General features: G+C 36.9%; 2 protein-coding genes and 1 long non-coding RNA gene across 5 annotated transcripts in view; 2 read left to right on the top strand and 1 right to left on the bottom strand.

Annotated features, from left to right (window-relative positions):
• The window catches only part of LOC134534841 (DNA repair and recombination protein RAD54-like), a 34093-nt gene that overhangs the window by 10064 nt on the left and 3264 nt on the right, over nt 1–20765 (bottom strand). The window contains exons 4-11 of one of the 2 annotated variants that reach the window (XM_063373467.1): nt 19677–19746; nt 17667–17861; nt 14422–14640; nt 12614–12775; nt 11290–11551; nt 9549–9705; nt 3943–4141; nt 1284–1490 (exon numbers count right to left, since the gene is read on the bottom strand). In XM_063373467.1, the coding sequence (XP_063229537.1) occupies nt 1284–1490; nt 3943–4141; nt 9549–9705; nt 11290–11551; nt 12614–12775; nt 14422–14640; nt 17667–17861; nt 19677–19746 (1471 nt within the window). The remainder of the gene's footprint in view (nt 1–1283; nt 1491–3942; nt 4142–9548; nt 9706–11289; nt 11552–12613; nt 12776–14421; nt 14641–17666; nt 17862–19676; nt 19747–20765) is intronic. The other variant, XM_063373468.1, reaches the window with a different exon arrangement.
• Nucleotides 589–19914, top strand: LOC134534844 (uncharacterized). 2 transcript variants are annotated; one of them, XR_010075545.1, is made up of 3 exons: nt 589–697; nt 17611–17911; nt 19634–19914. It is a non-coding gene; the product is annotated as an uncharacterized LOC134534844 (long non-coding RNA). The 2 variants fall into 2 exon arrangements; XR_010075544.1 differs by lacking the exon at nt 589–697 and adding an exon at nt 14965–15391.
• On the top strand, nt 6415–8549 carry LOC134534843 (zinc finger BED domain-containing protein 4-like). Its single transcript, XM_063373469.1, has 2 exons — nt 6415–8139; nt 8221–8549. The coding sequence occupies exons 1-2, from the start codon at nt 6552–6554 to the stop codon at nt 8508–8510; spliced, it is 1878 nt and encodes a 625-aa protein (XP_063229539.1). The 5' UTR covers nt 6415–6551; the 3' UTR covers nt 8511–8549.

Raw genomic sequence — 20765 nt, 5'->3', positions numbered from 1 at the left:
ACATGGGAATAAAAAATTTTGTGTGCATTATTACACTTAAAAAAATTTCTTCATTATAATCGGTAACTGAATCGGTATCTGCCGATTATTGCTCTCATAATCGGTAATCGAATCGGTAATCGGTAAAGTCATATCGGTGCACCACTACTTCACTTCACCTTCACGTGAGCTATTATTGTTTTCAGCTAAGCGGATGATAAAATTAACATGTATTTTGTACGTTTATTTATTTTCAATGATGCACGGAATTAATAAAATTTATGTGGAACAGGAATTTTTAAGCCCATTTTAAGCTACAGTTGTTACTGCAGCAAATTCTACAAAATTTTGAGTATGGCGCTTGATTAGAAATTATACTGTTGTGTTTGTAGTACAGGATAACTTAAACAATATCATGATAACAAGATGCTAAATAATAGCAAATAAGCTCAAAAAAAATTAAAATCAAAAATACAGTATGTACTAGATTATGTAAAATCACTAAATCAGCCACCATTGCAAGCAAATTCAACACTTAATTATCTACATTGTTAATAATGAAATGATGGAGACTTCGAGTGTCATATGCTTAAGTACTTGCACATATTTTAATCAGTTCTGCATCAACTAATCACGTGCACTACTAATCTACATTCCCTATGGATCTACATTGTACAAGCATCACCATTACTAAGTATATAATCCTAGAATACTCCAGGTTTGTATTAGCAATGTTTAATGAGTTTGTTTTTCCTATACCAAAGTAAACTACTAGAATTTTTTAAGCTATAAAATTTGGCTCGAGTCGAGTGCTTAAAACTCAACTCGACTCAAAATTTTGAATAATCATGTACCCCTAATAATAATACTATTAACACCGCCAACAAATACTTGTGTGATTTACTTTTACCGCTATTAGATAGTACATATTTAGTAAATATCTTTTGAGCAAATTTGAGATGACACATACAATGTACATAAGCTATCGTGATAAATTCACAGGAAAAGCCCTCCAATAATATTAATGACAAGGAAATGAAGTAACCAACATGGTGTGTTAAGCCTACCAAATCTCTGAAAACAGCTACATTGTAGTATCTGCTTCACTGTGCAAAAAAAAGAAACACTTTCACAATTTGGTATGAATATGTATCACTAGACTGACCTGAATGAACACCATTCCAGAAGTCATATAAAGAAAATGTTTACTGTACATAACACAAGTTACCCATTTAAAAGAAAAGAAGAAGAAGAAGAAGAAGAAGAAGAGAAAAACACACTCTTACTTCTGGCACGAAACTTACACAGAGAAGCCTGTAGATAAAGCACTGCTTCCGCTGACCATCCCTCCAAACGCGAGCCATGGCCTGGTCGTCGTTGGCCGGGTTCCAGTCGGGGTCGAACATCACCAGCCGGTTGGCCCCTATCAGGTTCAGGCCGCAGCCCCCTGCCTTCGAGCTCAGCATGAAGATGTAGTCCGGGCTGGACGGGTCGTTGAAACGCTCCACCACCTGCCGCAGTATGCAACACTACAGGACCAATACAAGTGCTCTGGAATTAGCAGTTGTTGCAGTCCACACTTCGCTGGAAAATATATATATCATTAGTCATTACCTTCTATAAATTTAAAAAACTGTAAATAAAATGCAATTCACAACCACACACATATGATATGTAATCAAACAAAAAAATTTATAAATTATAAATAATTCCAACTACAGATGGTTAATACAGAACCTGTAACTTCATTGCACATTAAAAATATCTCATCATAGTTTACGAATAAACTTATTCCGTATTCACCTGAAAGTAATTCTTGAGATTTGGACTAAAACTGCTGAAACTTTAAGTTGGGTACCTATTATAAAAACAAACTTAAATTAAACCGCTGTAAGAACCCTATTATAAAAACAAACTTAAATTAAACCGCTGTAAGAACATGAATTAACAGATCTACTGGCAGTGTGCAGTGATGGGAACAGCTTAGTTGAAGCACTACACACACTGCATGTACACTATTTCACTTATCCCACTTTAGACGGCTCTTGTTCTCGGTTTCCTGTACTTCTGGTATGGGAGTAACAGATGGGACAAGAAAACACCTAAGAATGGGAGAAGAGGAGATGGATGAGAGAGAAGTAAAAAGTATTAAAATTTATTTCCTGTGTTAAAGATCTACGACCTTCCGCGTGAGGTTTTCAGAAATGGCATCGATCAACTCAAACAGCTGTGTTCAGCACCAAACTTGTTGAGAACTTTTGGGAAAAACTTAAAAAACAGCACTTCTTTTTTTTTTAATTTTGCACTTCACCATATTTTTGGGTCCTTAAATATGGCAAACTATACACTTACATTCATTTCATGAACTAAGCTTCCAGATGAGTACATATTATCTATTTAATTTACTTAATACATATATATTAAAAGAATAATACATATTGTGGGGAATGGTTATTATAATAAGTACAAAACTAACATAAATAAGCTTTGTAAACTTTTGGCAATGTTAAATTTTTTAAAAATTACTATTTTTCTTAGAATATTTTTTTTTGAATTCCGAATCTTTTCCCTTCAATTCTGAATCTTTCGAATACTGGAGAGTTGGTGGGATTCGACGATGAGGATTTGACCGGCCCATCCTTAGTAAAATTTTTACTGTCTGTGATAAAATTTGTGCATAGCACAATATACATTTTGCCTTCGACCAATTAACGAACACAAAATTCAAGTATAGTCACAAATCACTTCTAATTGAACAAGCACTACTCTTAGGATCCAAATAAGAAAGGAACACAACTTACGATTCTAACACTCTTAACACATTACCGAAAATAGTCTTTTCTTTTAAAATAATTGTCTTTATTTAGTTCCATAAACAGAAAAATGTGAAAAGTAAGGTGCTTCCGGGAAAATGTAAAAAATCACGATGTCAATACATAAAGAATTAAAGATAGCTCATCCCACACTAGAGGTGGGTTGTTACAGCAATTTTCGGTATCTTTTCCAACCAGTCACTGATACAGTAATGTACTGGTTACAAGTAGCTAATAATTCTGTATCAGCAACAGCAGTAGCGGTCCCAGGAAGATACAAGGTATCAGCAATCTCGTTACAGGTTACACATCCTCCGTGCCTTCATCACCAGAGTAAAAAGGTATCAGTTTTCTCTTTCCACGTTCTTCGTAAAAAGGTATGTTTTCTCATTCTACATTCTTCGTAGTCGTAAAAAGGTATCAGTTTTCTCATTCTACATTCTTCGTAGTCGAACAAAAGTATCGGTGTTCTCTTTCCACGCCTTTCATAATCGGAGTCTTCAATCTTTGGAAGAAGCACGCACTGCGCACTGAGTGTACTTTGATGAGAAGCATAAGATGTACATCAAGCTCTGTCCCTGCCCGAACACGCCCGAATATTCACCTTCGGCCAACCACGGGATTTGATTTATTTTTGCGCAGGAAAAATGAATTCAAATATTAAAAGTGGTCGGTTAGGTTAGCTACATTAAAACACTTTAAAACACTATGGACGGTTAGTTAGGTTAGTATAGCTACATTAAAATGAACAGAGAAATATAAATATATATATATAAATAAACCCGAGGTTGGCCGAAGGTGAATATTCGGGCGTGTTCGGGCAGGGACAGAACTTGATGTACATCTTAGGCTTCCCACTCCCCTACATTCTTTCCCTTCTTTATCCCTTATTCGTCGTGCCGCTCCCTCCCCTTTCACAAGCTCCGCCCAAGTGACCGTCATCTGCGATCGGGTTCTGCGCACATTGGCCGTGGTGTTGTTCCAGGTGAATTCTAAACTGATACTAAAGTACTTGATACTTGAATAGTGTACTCGTTTGCAGTACTTGATACAGGCGTGTATCAGTAACAAAGTAGCAGATTGATACTCTGCAACCCACCTCTACCCACACACGAGCTGATCTCCTCCCCGTTTATAATCCCGGACTGACCTTGGCCCTCTTCTTGATGGTCATGGTGCCGTCGAGCCGGACGTACGGGTAGTTCCTGGCGCGGCACAGCCGCTCGAACAGGTCCAGCGTCTGCGTGTAGTTGGAGACGAGGACGACCTTGTCGGTGGTGGTGGTCCTCACGACGGCCAGCAGGCAGTCCAGGACCATCAGCTTCCCGGAGAGCTCGGGGACAACCTTCCTGCGCTCGCGCACAGAGACCGCGTTAGCCGCCGGACCCGTCCCGAATGTTCGCAGTAGGGATGTGCGAGTACCCGATATTTTCGGGTACGGTTCGAATCCGCAATTACCCGAACACGGAATCGTTGAACGTGCATGGATTCGAACAGTATTACGAATATTCACAAAAGTTATAAATTAATTTAATACGGCTCAAAAATACTGGCCATGAAAAATAAAATTGGGCTACTACAGTATTACGTAAGTATTTATAATATGATGTATCAAAGAAAGATATGTAAATTAAATAATTAACACAGTGGCATTAAAAGAATTTCGAGATTTCGAGAGCTTAAACTATAATTACGAATTTCGTCGTATAGCAAACTATAAACTAAAAACAATTACATACCTACAAGAAAAAAAGTCGTGGTTATTTATTGGAGGAAAAAATGGTTTCGTTTGCTGAAACGTTTATAAAACTGAGATTTCCCTGTGGCGTGCAGTTTATTACGATTGAGTTGGAGAATCAAATATGTTTTGGTTTTCATATTTTAAAGTGTTTATTATTAATTAAGTTTACATTATTATAAACATTTCAATCTCAGTGTAATAAATAATTGCCAGTAGTTACAGTTAAAAAAAAAAGAATACACATTATTTTTAAATTAATCAGTTATTTTTAATTATTCTGTGCTTAATATTCGGAATCGGATTCATATCTCAAATATTGCCAGGGATTCGAATCGGATTCGAACCGAACTGAAAATCAAGGATTCGCACATCCCTAGTTCACAGTGTTCGTAGTGTGATGCAGCAAGCTCGTACCCGCTGTCCGAGACGCACACCGCTTCCCCAAATCGAAACCTAGCCTTCCAACCCATTAAAGAATCAATTTCTAGGGACACGATTATTTGGTTAGTTGTGATAAAACCAAAATAACATCAAAAAGCATGCAAAAACATAGCATAACTCCGAAATGCAAGTTAATACACCATACAGCACCAAAATGCAACTTAACGAAAAATTAATTAAAATCATGAAAGAACTAATTTTTAAATGTTTGAAATTCAATGAATATCAATATTTTTGGTAGACACCTGCGAGTACTCGAAATTCGAGTTTCGAGTCGAGTTTTTTAGTAATACTCGAACTCGAGCTCGTGGCTTTTCAACAACTCGAAATTCGAGCGAGCTTTTCTTGCACTGTACCTTTAGAAGAAAAAAAACTCATTATATCGGAATAAAAGTCTTACAACACTATTATCCTTTACTTTATAATGTAACATGATCTACCGTATACATTAACACCTCATTTTTACGTACCCGGGATTTACGAATTTCCGTGATTAATTTTTTTTTATTTCTGTAATTTTCTGCATAGCATTAATGTATCACTTTCCCGCTTTATGCGGAAGCATTTCCCTCATTTTACGGTAACACAGCTGCATTTAATAACGTACAATCAGAAACGTTTCAACGAAACAAAAGTTTAAAGTGAATAGTGTGATGTTTATTTATTACAATGCTTCATTTGGCATTGTAAACAACCTAGTCTTTTATTTTCGTTAGCCACGTGTCACGGTAAACAATACAGCCATGAACCAAAACGTGTGTGACTTGAATGCGAAAATTACGTTCAGTTTAATATATCTCCCCTTAAAACGTTAATGTAACTTGCATGAAATGCGTTGCAAATGTTGTTTTTACATAAAATAGTCAAATAAGTTCTAAAGCAACATAACCAAGTTCCCGTAAAAGTGTGCCGTCTTCGTGCATGTTCGGAGATGCTCGGTTTACATCAATAGAAAATTTTGGAAAGGCAGTTGGCGGCTGTGAATTTGCAAATATTGAAACGGAAACGTTTGTAAATTTTTAGGCAAGCAGCATCCTAAACATTTTAATTTTATTTTTTAATTATTGATACTCTGAAAATACTATTTGATAAACATGTTTATTATTTTATCTTGTGATGCTTAACTCAGTATAGGCCAAGTCAGATACGTTTCTGTTGACAAGTTCGATGCATCGATATATCGACCACGTGACTAGGAGTAACAAACTTCAATGTACCAACTTGTACGGATTTATTCAACATTTTCTTTCTAACTATTTATTCGTTTTGTTTGTAAAAACCAAAATATTGTACTACAATAGCAAACCTAATAATAATTATTGACATTGTGATAGTTGTTTCCAATGATTACAATTAACAAACATTACATTTTGGTCAATTTTGTTTGGAATATCTCCATTACTACCTGATCAATCAATATATATATATTTATTTTTCAGCAGTTGAAAACTGATCACTACCGGGATGTGTGTAATTAAATGCAATATTAGGCGTGGATATTTTTGCGAGCAGAATCATAAAGTAGTTTTCAAAAATCAGGTTTTATGTTGTGAAAGTAATACGTTTTGAGTGTTGAGATGGATGCCACATCATCTCATTCTTCGCAGTTTTCAGGAAAGTCAGTAATTTGGAACTTTTACAACAAGCATGGCAGTTGTGATGCAGTGTGCAAAACATGTTTCAAATCTCTGAAGACTCCAACTGGTTCCACTACAAGTTTGATTCGTCATTTAGAGAAGCATTCTAATGAACTTAACCTCTACAAGAAACTAAAGGAAGAACATTCAACAAGAACACCTTCACAGAAACGAAAAATAAATGACAATTTCAAGCAAACGACCCTTGGTGAAGCATTCCAGAAGCCAGCAAAGTTCCCTCGGGATCATGCCCGAGCAAAAGAAATCACAATGTGTATAGGAAAAATGATGGCAACAGATTTCCAGCCCTACACAATAGTTGAAGATTACGGTTTCAAACAACTCTGTGAAACCATGGAGCCGCGGTACAACCTGCCATCAGCAACTACATTTTCAAGGTCTGTAATCCCAGCATTGTTTGATGAGCAGTCAAAGATCCTTAAAGATGAATTGGTGACTGACATTGAAGGGAGCATATTTTCTTTGACCTTCACAACTGATATGTGGACCTCTCGGAGTGGAGAAGGATATATATCCCTGACTTCTCACTACATAACAAACAACTTTCAGCTCAAAAAACATGTGTTAAGCATTTCACATTTTCCGGGAAATCATACTGGAGAGGCCATTAGTTCAAAACTGACAGAACTTCTTCACACGTGGGGCCTTGCTGAGGTGACTGTCCCTATATATGTTGTCTCTGATAATGCAAGAAACATAGTGAATGCTGTTTCACTTTCTGGATATGAACACATACAGTGTTTTGCTCATTTGCTTCAACTTGCCATCAGTGATGCAAAGAAAGGTCTCGGTATCATTGATTTGCTTGCTTCTGCCAGAAATATAGTGACGTATTACAGTCATAGCAATGTGGCTAGGGAAAGGCTGCACTCCAAACAAAAACAAGGAGGTTTTCCAGTTCATGAACTGATTCAGATGGTCGACACCAGATGGAACAGTGAATATCTGATGCTTTCAAGGTTGCTAGAACAAAAGCAACCTGTCATGGCTGATTTGGTAGAAAATGGTAGGGATGGACTGTCGGCCAAGGATTGGAAGATGGCAGAAGGTATGGTGCAAGTGCTTCAGCCAATCTATGAAGCCACTAAAGAAATGTGTGTAGACAGACTTCCAACATTACCCATGGTGATTCCAGTTTTGATTGGAATCGATAGTGTTTTAAAGAAACACATTGATGCAAGTGGAGCTGGTTCAGCTGTGTTGTTTGCAAAACAACTGAAGCAGTGTGTTTGGTCGAGATTCCCGGAATACAAAAAGAATAAAGTGTATAGGACCGCCATGATGCTTGATCCTAGATTCAAGGCCGTTCTTCTTGACAAGTATGAAAAAGACTTAGGAATGCATGAAATAAGTAAAGAAGCCCTAGAAATGAAAAGTTGTAATATGCAGCCCTCCTCACAAAGTGTTACTAATGAAAGTAAATCAAGTGTACCTACAAGCAGCAGTGATAGTAGCAATATCTGGTCTGTTTTTGAAGAAATGAAAGGACAGCAATCTACAACACCTGGTGAGTTATTTCTATTAATTTTTTTTTTCAGTTTTATTTTTTTTTAAACTGAACTAATTATTGTGATTTTTTTTTTTGTAGAAGTGCAGAGCATTGAGAGAGATCTTCAGATCAGGACTTTTTTCAGGGAGGGCACTATTCCCCGCTCAGAAAATCCATTGGCATGGTGGTGCCAAAATGAATCAAAATTCCATTTACTTGCACCAGTGGCAAAAAAGTACTTGGGGATTCCTGCTACACAAGTAGCAAGCGAGAGACTGTTTTCTTCTGCAGGAAATACAGTTACTTCAAAGAGAGAGAATCTCTTGCCACAACATGTGGAACAACTAATTTTTTTGCATGAGAGACTTTTACCTAACCAAAGTTGTTAAAATAATTTTGTAAAAATCTTCCCTCGTTTTAAATTGTAATAAACTGATTGAAAATTTTTTCTTGTGTAAAAACTCTATTGTAACCACAGTTTGTTTGTAAGTTATTTATAATTAAATGCAGTTTCACAAATTCACCAGGTAAATTTCTGTAACATACTGTAAACCCTGTTAATATAATTCTCAAGGTTACCAAGAAATTTAGAGTTAGACTCATTAACAGGAAATTTTTTATTAAAAGTGTAAATTTCTAAAATTGTATTTGTTTACAGTGCCAGTTCTAATTTTATTACCATTATGCAGAAAATATTCTTAAGTAGGAATTTTTTTTAATAGAGTTTTACTGTTACAAAAAAAAATATATTTTTTTTTTATGTACACTGATTTTGAATTAATATGTGAAAAATGCTACTCGCTCGACTCGACTCGGACTCGTGAGTTTTTGCCTAGAACTCGACTCGAACTCGACTCGACTTATAAAAACCCTGCTCGCAGATGTCTAATTTTTGGACAAAAAATTGTACCAAAGTGCACTGATCAGAAGAATTATTTTAATTTGTTTTATTGTGCATCTCTTATTGGATCATTTTTTAACCATAAATGATCGCCAATTTATTTTCATTGTTCTGAATGTATCTGTTTTAGACTAATTTATTAAATTTATTTTATTGTAAAAATGCAGCATACGTATATATTTTACCCTTATTTTTGTGAATTATTAAAAAAACTGCTTTTATAAAAATAAATAAATAAACACAGAAATCCTGTTTTAAATATAAAATTAAACTAAACATAAAAACCATAAAAGCTTGTCGCTATCAATTCCATAAGTTATTTGTTTTGATATTTAAAATTTTAAATACCCGCACAGACCTATTACTCGGTAACTGACTGCAATATATTCAAAACTGATTACCAATTAAAATAAAAACACGCATAATAACATAACAACATAAGGTAAAATGTCTTCTAATACACTACAATCAAACAAAGTCTAACAACAAGCCAACAATTCTCTAGAATATAAAAACTAACACTTACTTGACGTCGTACTTGTCTGGCAACAACTCTCGAGCTTTCTCGAAGCCCTCGCTTCGGCTCTCGATCTTGTCGTACACCAGATCGGGGTGGTTGCACAGTTTCTTGAGGGAGGTGATGCTCGAGAGGGCGGAGAGACTCACCTTCCCTTCGTTCTGACCTGCGAGCAACGCCATTCACCAAGTTGACCAGACACTGCGTGTGCCGTGCACACAACACTAGCTTCCGGTTTGCAACAAAGTGACTCATCCTACCTATGACAAGTAGGAGTAAGTTTATATGGCGATTAAACTGAAATAACACAGTTAAAAATGAACCCAACATCAAACACCAAAATGCAAGTTACCGTGTTTTATTACATAATCGTTACATGCGCATGATCGTCGTACCGTTATTTAAGGGTGCCAAAATTTGGAGAAAAAATATTCTCACATAAACATTGCATGATGTTTTTGGTCCCGTTGTTAGATTCCGAACGCTTCATGTAGGTAGTTTTCCCGTACTTGTTAAATTAACAGAAATATGAAGATGTCTGATGTGTAATTTTTCTTTTAAAGACATTTTCGTTATAACCTTTATATTTTCATCTTCGTCGCCGCTGTGTACCGCTTATAAAAATGTAACCAGCGCTAGTTAGCATCATTGATTCATGTTTCGTTATGTTTATTACCGTATAGAGCATGCGGACGTAGTTGAATATTGATACTCGCCGATCGAATGCAACGCGTGTGTTCTGTCTACTGCCGAGTTAACTACATTTGATAGCCTGCACACTTTCGTGGTGTGTACTACGACTTTAGTTATGCTTTAGTTCTGGCTCACGTTTGGGTCACGGTTTTCGTTTTTCTACTTAAAGTTCAACAAAATAATTTTTGTTGCATGACTTACTAATTTAAACTGTTTGGCATGCTTTTGAACACTTTACTTTTTAAATAAACGTACTTTCCATGAATAGGTTTGATTTTTATGAATAACTTTACGTAGCAAAAAATGCTTTTTTATTTGCATAAAAATTGCACCCCTACTTTTCAAACTTGATTTTAGTATAAAATGTGCGACGGTTTTGTGGTAAAACATGGTAATACAGCATTTAGCACCAAAAAGTAATTAAAAATTGTACCTAATCCATTAGCAATTTGACAACATTTAACTTAAATTACAGAAAAAATTTTTTGCAAGGTAAATTCACTGAATGTAAATAATTATTCATGAATTTTGCAATAAAATGAATGAACTGATGGATTGAACAAAAATTAATATTACATTTTGTTTGATCTAGAATCTCTTTGTTATTACGTTATTAGTAACCAGTGGCGTGCCCAGGATTTTGCTCTGGGGGGGGGGGGGGGGGGGTCAGGGAGAAGGCTAGGGCCTTTCCAGGGGGCCTGGGGGGTATGGAATACGCCCCAGCTAAGCGGGGGGGTTCCGGGGGTCCTCAACCCGGGAAAATTTTGAAAAATACGTGTTCAATATTGCTGATTTAGGCTATCTAAAAATACTGTTTAATTAAACATTTATGCTTGTGTCATTGAATTAATTTTAATATCATACTAAATATTTTTTTTTTTCATTTTATGAATTTAATATTAAAATATTTTTAGTCCTGGGGGGGGGGGGGGTTTCCGTTCCCGCTCGTCCCCCCCCCCCCCCAGGCACACCCCTGTTAGTAACATGATTTCTTCATTATTGAGGGCATCGCGAAAGATGACGGTCAGAGAGCAGAGAAGGACGGCAGCAGGCACACCTGTGACTGTCTTGCGGAGGGCATCGCTGGAGATGAACTGCCGGTAGAGGTCCCGCTGCAGCGGGGACATGCGGATGCACACCACCTGCTCCACCTTCACCGGCAGGTACTTGGAGAGCAGCGACGACGTGCGCCGGATCAAGCAGCGGTTCACGATGCCCGCCAGCTCCTCCAGGCAGGCCTGCCCGCGCTTGCGCTCGTCCTCCGTCGCGTCTGCGTCCTGCCCGCGCAGGATCGCCAGCTCGAACTTGCGGCGGAACTCCTGCACCAAGGCGTGCAACATTATTACCTACTAGAGCCCAGATTTGATACTGTTACCTCTATTTTGACCAAATTCGTTGTCAAACTTTTACGATTTTTTATTACTGTTTTTATTTTCATGAATATTGTAAAACAAAAGGTTTTAATATGGCATATTTAAGACCATGGTCATGCTGATTAGCAATATTGTCATATTTATAGTTGAAACTTTTGACTACACAAATCAATCCAAACTTTTTTTTAATATTCTATTTAACTTCGCCAGGAAATTCGCTATTCGTTTTACTTGAAGCTTCGGTTGTGATGCAAAGCAGCACATCCAATGTGAAGCTTCGCATTTGTTGCAAAGCATAAAATCATTAGAAGCCTAAGATTCACTCATGTAAATATGTAGTTTTTTTTTTTTTGAAGGTACAAGTTGTGCTTGAATAAAGTTGGTTGTTATTTGTAAAATCAGAAGGTGGAACTCCCTTTAATTTTATGAATTCTCATTGTTAACATTATGCATGGTTATTTTATAATTTTTATTGAATGACATTTGATTTAATATTTGCTTCACAACAAAAAAAATTATGTATTTGTACAGGCTTAACGAATATAGAACCACATATTTTTAAACAAAATACCAAGAAAAATAATTAACATACAGTACAATGGTACTAAAACACATAATAAGCTGCCATATATAGAAATAAAATAGATTCGCACAGGCCTAATTATTATCAAAATAAATTCTACGATTAAAATATTTCTTTATATGTAAAATAGAAGCAAAACATTTAATATAAAAACAGAGTAAGATAAACATCAGTTATCGCTCAGGTTCCATAGAATATTGGAGGCTGTTGATCGATTATGTATGCCGCTATTCGACCGACTCGCCGATTAAATAGAAACTCATCGTTCAATCTGCAGAGAAACAAATGCGTTTGGAAATCAATGAATTTTTTTCCTACGCTGGATATTTCACGTCTACGTAAAGGGGAAGGAAATAACACTCTTTGTTTCGCGAGAAGAAAATGTCGACGGAAGACGAGTCGAGGCAAGAGCGCCCGCCACCCACCTGGGCCGTGCCGAGGATGCCCTGGTTCACGAACTGCACGAGGCTGAAGTACTCGAGCAGGTCGTTCTGGATGGGGGTGCCCGACAGCAGCACCCTGCGCTTGGCCCTCAGCCCCATCAGCGCCTGGTAGGTCTGGTTCTCGCAGTTCTTCAGGCGGTGGCCCTGTGGACGTCACCCGGCGCGCCCGGTTACAGCAACGCTCTCCCCAAACAGTAGCGTAGCAAGGATTTGTGTATGGGAGGGGTTAAGAAGCATGGTCCCCCCCCCTCCTATTAAAGCGGGGGGTCCGGGGGTCCTCCTCCGGAAAATTTTTCATTTTAAGGTGTAAAATAGTGCTATTTGAGCAGTTTTCGGTATTTAACTTTTAATATTGTAGGTAATGGTAAAAATATTATTTTATTATTAATTTTTTAATAAAAAATTGTTTGAGTGATGAAGTAAGAAATTAATTAAAGATATTTTAATCAATCCATGTGCCTTGTCCACGTCCACTCAAAATCATAAATCATGCTTAAAAAAAAAAAAAAAAAAAATACAAATGGTTGGGTTATGGCAGAACTGGCCTATTCCTGGAAACAATTAGCTTTAGCTTGAAGAGTTACCCAGTCACCACTGCTTATAATTAACGTGCTGGTTAAATACAATAGGTTTAAGATATTTGAAAGCTGGGGACCCGTCACGGCATCACAACCTTATAACTTCTGCTTGCAACAGGGGTAAGGGAAGGGAAGGAGAATCGGTAGGGCTCTCTTACTCTTCCCCTCCAGTGCAGTGGCCGGTGATAGCAGTAAGACACCCAGGCTTTTAGCTAACCTGCTTTCAGATAAGAAAAAAAAAAAGGTGGATAAGGAGGGGGGGGGAGGGGGGGGGTTAGAACCCCTAAAACCCCCTCTCTGGCTACGCCCCTGTTCCCCAAACACATTGAACGGAAACACCAAGGAAAACTACAACTTCAACAAAAAGCTGAAATTAATAAAAGCCCAATAAACGATCCGTTATACAATCACACTTCCGTAAGCAGCCCACGTAAAATTAAATAAAATTTTAACAATTAAAAACTAAAAACTCATGGACAAAATTGGTTTACTCAATGAGATGCAAAATCATGAAAGCTTATACATAGCAGAGAGAGACTCCTCAGAGAAACAAGTGTGCTAAAAATAATAGTTTAAATACAGCTTCAGCATATTTCAATAATTAATGAAGCATGATCATTAACACTGCCCATTCTGTGTGCTAAGACTGTCCACTGTACTACGTAACTGATGTGTTATGTAGCCTCCATTAAATATTTGCATACAGTCCATTCAGGACTTTTCAAAACAATTGATACAAAACAAAACTATCACTGCCAAAAAACTAGGAATGATATGATCTGTCCACACACTGCCATACACAAAATAAACCACTTTAAGTTTCAAGCAATTGTAAAATGCCTATTTGTCTATATTTTGATAAATATTTCTCAGCTCTTTAAAAATTATAATTTATAACATTTTACGTTTACACTCAATAATAAAAAAAAGAGCATGTGCAACTCAGTACATGTGATGGTAGTGAAACTTTTTTTTGTTGTTTTTGGCAATTCGTACCTCGACTCGTAAGTGCTCTCTTTATAACGTTTCACAGCAATGTTTCATGAAAACGTTGCACTAAAAATCGGCCTTGAAATTCTACTCCCATCACGCCCCGAGAAGTTTCACTTCAAGAAAATTTTATATTTGTGTATATATTTACATGTGAATCAATATTTAATTATAAACAGGAATAATCGGGAATTGCGGGAGCCCACACAGATGGCAGCTCACTTCGTCGCAGAGCACCAGGCCCACTTCCCCCTGGTGCAGCACCGCGGCGTGCAAGCGGAACGTCTCGTACGAGATGATGAGGATCGGGTTGGCCGGCCGACGGGAGAAGGTCTGCATAAAGCCGCTGAGGTTGCGGTCTATCTGGTCCTTGGCCCCGCCGTCTATGGCCAGGGGGTTCACCCGGCCGCCCAGCCACTTGTTGATCTCGTTGTACCAGTTCTGCGTCACACGCACACACACACCTGTTTTAGGTATCTGCCAATACAGTGTTTTATCGCATAATCGTCGCACCGTTATTTTAGGACATCAAAATTTGGAGAAAAAATATTCTCGAATAAACGTTGCATGATGTTTTTAGATTCCAAGCGCTTTGAGTAGGTAGTTTACCAGTATAAAACAATGTATTTTAAAGTTGAAATCTAATATTCATTCGGATATTACCGTTTGATTATTTAATTAACAGAAATGCGAAGTTGTCTGATACTCTGATGCAAGCCTATATTAAACTGCTATTTAAAATCAAATTTATGCTTATTGTAAAAATGTAAAAACTGCACTTTTGTTGTAATATGAAAAACTAGATTTATTTTAGTAAATTTACATTTTGTAAACTTTTGTAGTATCTTGCAATCTTTTAAGATTCTCTAAGTGTGCCACAGTTTGAATTACATACCGTAATTTTGCGTGACTATGTGTATGTGGGTGTGCCACCTAGTGCTGCGGTTAATAGCATAATTTTTGTGTGTTTCAATCTGTGCACAAATGATTCACATGCACAGCAAGAATGGTGGTGACCATCGCCGCGGTGTGCAAGAGAGTTGATCGTGACACCTCAGTGAAACAAGACGTTCGAGAGTGGGGCTCCCGACGTCTCCACGTGTCGGAACCTGACATCCTCGGACAGTAACAGCACGACTCCGAGAACGTGACCAATGCCTGGCCGCTGGCATCGAGACCCGCACCAGCTAAAGTAAGACCTCTCCAATGCAATGCCTTTTGTTTTCGCCACGCACGAGTGCCCGCGCCTTTTGAGTTTTACAAACATTTTGTGCAAATAACTCGTGCGTAATTTACGGAACTGTACTGGACGCAAGTTTAAACCATTCACACAGTCGTTTTGGAAATTTTTTAGTAACCTTCTGTAAGATGAGCAGTGCTGGTCAACTCACACATATGCGATTTGAGAAACTTTTAATTCAAAGTCACTTGATAGTGTCGTCACTATAAACTTTAACATGTCACTTGGGTGTTGAAATTGTAAGAAACGGTGCGTGCAAGGTAAGCGCGCCTTTGCGAGCTCGAGTGTCGGGCATTTAACCATGCACGCTCAGGCATGCAGTCCAGGTCGCAGGCAGTAACATCTGCCACGCTGGTGTGTGTTCACAGTGGTGGAAACTGATGCCGACGGCCCTACACCAAACGTGGTTTTCACGGCAAGGGGTGGGCACGCCACACATATTGTCACTTTTATCTTGTGTGTGTATTTTTTATTCGGGTGATTGTAGTTCTTGTCTTGAAAAGAGTTTTAATTAAGTTTTCTTAAGCCTTGCATGTGACTTGATGATTTGTAATCACACCCATAGCTCAAGATATATTTTTATTTTTATAAAAGCTGTTTTGTAATACCTACCTACTTAAACAAAATAGTGGTAAAATTTATATGCTGCATTTTTATGATATAATAATTTGTAATAAATTGGTCTAAAACAGGCTCATTCAGAACAATAAAAATAAATTAGCGAGCATTATTAATTTAAAAGAGATTCAATAAGAAATGCACAATCTAAAAAAAATTGAATTAATTTTTTTTTTCCATGCACTTTAGTACAATATTTTGTCTGGACGAAAAAACATTCCTTGAATTTCAAACATTAAAAGTAGTGATGCACCGATAAGGCTTTACCGATTACCGAAACGATACAGATAACCAACATAAACATCGGCCGATACCGATACAAACCGATTACCGATTATTTTATCACATTTTCATTTTCCAACAGCTAAATTAAACAAATAATAATATATCAAGCAATACTAAGAATTAAAATATCTTCACAGGCGCCATTGTTTAAAACAGTCTCGTTTTCAGAAATACGCATTCGCAATAATAAACATTTACGTTTAAAAACACACCTTCGGAATACTTCCATAGATTATATGATGTCAACAAAGACGCCAATAACAGGAAAGTTAGCCAACACTGAAGTTCGCAATCATTTGGTGCTAAAGCAACCGCTCTCCTTTCGGACGTTTTCATTATTTCTCACTATGATTGCTAGCGCTGCTAAACCTGATCGTAATCGTAACCACTTTAATGCTGTCTTATTCTAAAGTTGGCAGTACAACTTTTATCTGTATGCAGGTATCTATGGTTCTTAGTTGCGTGTTTACAAAATAAATAGCGGCGGGAATGAATACTAAATTAAAATAGTGAGTGTGCGCCTAATTTTTAAATTTAAAATCTGGTGTAAGATATGCGGCAAAATATGTCTACGAAATCTGACGAGAAAATAAAGGATGCGTAAAATACAACTTACATCGGTATCGGTATTTAAATAATCGGTGATAACGATTAATCGGTAAAATGTAATTATCGGCGATTATCGTTAATCGGTATCGGAATCGGTGCATCACTAATTAAAAGATTACTTTTTTTATTATTTGAATTAAGTTTTGTTTAAATGCTACTTAATTCCATGAAATAACTTGCTTTATGGTGTATTAAATTGCAGTTTGGTATTTACGTACTATTTAGTGTTATTTCGGTTTTATCTCAATTCACCATATAAATAATTTTATTTCTTTGTTTAGCAAGGGCGTAGGAACCGTGGGGGCGGGGGAAGGAAGGGGGGGACTTGGCCCCCTGAACTTTTTGGGTGAAGGGGACTGTCCCCCCCAACTTTCCATACCTTGATATTTTTATTTTATAATATTATTCTGCCCAACTTTATTTGTAATTTCTTCACATTCAAATATTATCTTAAGGAAACAATAATAATTTTAACATCGATGTATCCAATGGTTAGATACAAAAACTGCTTAAAAAGTGCTATTTTGCACTTTTAAAATCAAAATTTTCCGGTGGAGAACCCCCGGACCCCCCCGTCTTAGTAAGAGGGAAATGGGTTTACATGACATCAAAATCATTATTTGTCCCCCCCCCCCCCCCCCCCAACTTTATGAACACAGCTACGTCAACGTCGTCTAGCCAAAGCGGGCGACAAGGCAACGGGGGCGGCCCGAACCTTGACGAGGCTGCTCGGGGCGACCACGATGGCCTTGTCGATGACGGGCTTGCAGTCAGGGCCCTGCCGCAGCAGCGTCCACACGAGGGTGATGCACTGCAGCGTCTTGCCCAGCCCCATCTCGTCCGCCATGATGCAGCCGTACGCGTCAGCTATCCGCTGGCCCGTCACGCACTCGTACATGAACTTCACGCCCTGCACATTCGTCACGGCACCAACTGCACGGGTGTTCACACATATACGTGGTAAAATTTCCCTGACAATAATTTTAATTTTCATAATTATTTTAAAAATAAGTTAATAAATATGCAATTTTCTAGGGTGGGGGTGAAAGAAAAGCCAGTCTCAATCATCCCCATAGCATTAGCTCTTTTTTACTCTGTCTGACCATGGACTCAACCATTACATTGAAAAAAAAAAATTTATAAATATATACAAAAAACATAAGCTTACGCAGCCCAGGCGATGGCAAAATACCTAGATCTTGACATTTTTCTTCCTCAAGTTACCTGGGAAATTTCTATGACATACAGGATTTAAAGTAAATTCCCTGATCCATTTACAACTTCACCGACTTCTCACTGACTTTTCAGAATGTGGACACCCTGCATTGGCACATAATGATGAAATATCACCTCATAGTACAACGGAACCTCATTACAAAGCCCCCAACTTTAAAGTAATATTTACGTTCAAAGCCCTACAAAATAGTTTATGTTTACTAACAGTTAAGTATAAAAAAAAACTGTGTGGATTTATTTATGTAGATTCTAATGAAATTTTACTATATACAGTAGAACCATGTTATAATGTTCCTGCCTATAATGTTTTCTTGCTTATAATGTCATATTTGCAATCATATGTATAATGTTTCACAAATTGTGCATATTCTGTTTATACCTAAGTTTGTTTTAGAAAATTCACGAACTGCAAAAAAAAATTTAATCCCTGTGTAGCCTATACATTAAAGGTACCTATGTTCGCAGCTACATGCCTGTTGGCACCTTCATCTTGGAAATTAAAATAACAAATCGTTTCAATCCTTACCATTTTTCTGTGTCTTCAGATGTACATACACACATAGTTCTACAATATTTTAGTTTGTCAACAGTTTCACGATGGCACAAAAAAATCGTACAGCTTTTTATATTGCTTACAGAGTTCAATTTATTTCATTCGTGGATAATCATTCACAGAAAACATATTTTCAAGTGGCAAAGGAATTTGACATAGTCATTTCCACTTTAACACTATCGTTGTGAGTTGTGACAATTTTACAGAAATGTGGCAGTGCGTAAAAACAAAGAAAGCAAAGCAAATAAAGACAAAGAAATCTGAAAGCTTCATGATGTTAAAACTGTTGGCTTGGTTTAAGTAAATTCGAGCTCCAGTAAACCCATCAGTGGTTTTAACATTGAAAAGTGATAAATTTATATTTCCTGCTTTTTTCTCCCCCTTTTGCCTAAATGAAAAACATTATAATAGAATTCTACTGCAACCCTGACATATCACTGACCTACCCATAACATTATTATTTTGCAATCCCAACAGTTACTTTAAAAAAAAACACACACACACACACACAAAAAACCACACACACAGAGAAAGAGAGAGAGAGAAAGAGAGAGAGAGAGAAAGAGAGAGAGAAAGAGAGAGAGAGAGCGCAAAGCAGGCCAAGCAGGCAAAGAAGACAGAACACATAGTAGTTCCCATAGAAGAAAAGTCTTCAATCAAGAAATCCCACCTCACTGTTAACAGTTTTGATTTTAAAGCACCATTTAAACACCAGACTAAAGTAAACTCTTACATTTAAATAGATGCATAACATGAGATTAAATATTTGTATTTTTCTGTTTTAAACCAACAAATAAATTGGTTTCTTGAATTATTATCTACAAAATATTTTATGCTGTGCTAGCAAAAATAAAAAAAATTGGATTAAAAAAATTAAATATCAACTGTTACAGATACAGAAAACCACAGTTCACCAAAATCTGGAAGGTTTCCAACCTCTCTCTGGTGAGGACGTAGCACGTTCGACAACAGAGGATCCACAACCACATGGACTGGTTGCTTCTGGCTGGAAAACAAGACATTCTTCTTTAGTGTGTGCTGAAGAATTTTTATTAAACAATCTTTACATGTTTGGACAGCCTCAAATTTCAATAGCCAATAAGAAGTTTATTCACTATTGATCACAGATAAGAGATGATTCCATATTTACAATAATACATATATAGGAATTTTTTTTTTTGCTTTCATTTTGTTTATAAGATTCAAGAGGTGCCACTGGCTTATATTTTCATAAGTCGTAAAAAATCTAAGGATTCTCAGCTTGAGGTAAGTTTTAAAAGTTGAAAGTGTATAATGAGTTTTTTAAATTTGCAAATTAACTGACCACACAGTCAAATTTAATGCTTTTAAAAGATTTTTGAAGTCCTTTGTACTACTTTACATACATTGATACATCTTATTTATATAAAAAAAAATACAATGTAAGTATACATATGTATACCAATAATAATTTAAAATCCATTACTACAACAGTCTCAATTAACCGACCTTGGATAAGCAACATCTCGTATAACACGAATATAATAAGAAATAGGTCATGGTTTTCATTTCAGTTGGCCCAGTGGTGTCATTACTCGGGGTAATGTTACTTCCGCCTTTTCTTCAGTGTCGGTTCTTTCACGTTACTCCATAATTCTAACAACTAGTAAATGGCATCTTTGAGTTTTTCTTTAGGCTTTCGACAATAGATTATTTTCAAGGTCCTCAAGTAAATGTTTCAACACTCTTTGTTGGTAGTGGTGGTTTAGGTTGACTCAGATGATTTGGAACCTCTGTTAAACAAAGCTCTCTTAGTCAAAACACTGTTTCTAAAAATACAGTTATTTACACTGCACACCAGTTGGCTATTCTGAGCTGTCTACATTCATAGCCTAAGGTTGACGAGTTCAGAAATTTGAGAGTGGAGAACACAGAGATGTAGATTGATGGTTTTTGTAAAAGTTACTCACCAACACAGCAAGTAGGCATGCAATATACATACACATCTCCATTTATTTTGCAATGATTTGAATTTTAAAATTATCA

Source organism: Bacillus rossius, chromosome 8 (genome assembly GCF_032445375.1).
Source record: "Bacillus rossius redtenbacheri isolate Brsri chromosome 8, Brsri_v3, whole genome shotgun sequence".
Classification (NCBI taxonomy): domain Eukaryota; kingdom Metazoa; phylum Arthropoda; class Insecta; order Phasmatodea; family Bacillidae; genus Bacillus; species Bacillus rossius.
Note: the sequence above shows the minus strand (reverse complement) of the source record. Positions and strands in the feature narration are given on the sequence as shown.

Coding starts and splice junctions, on each gene's coding strand:
- LOC134534843 (XM_063373469.1), top strand. CDS start 6,552: ATGGATGCCACATCATCTCATTCTTCGCAGTTTTCAGGAAAGTCAGTA. Junction 8,140..8,220: donor ACAGCAATCTACAACACCTG/GTGAGTTATTTC, acceptor TTTTTTTTGTAG/AAGTGCAGAGCATTGAGAGA.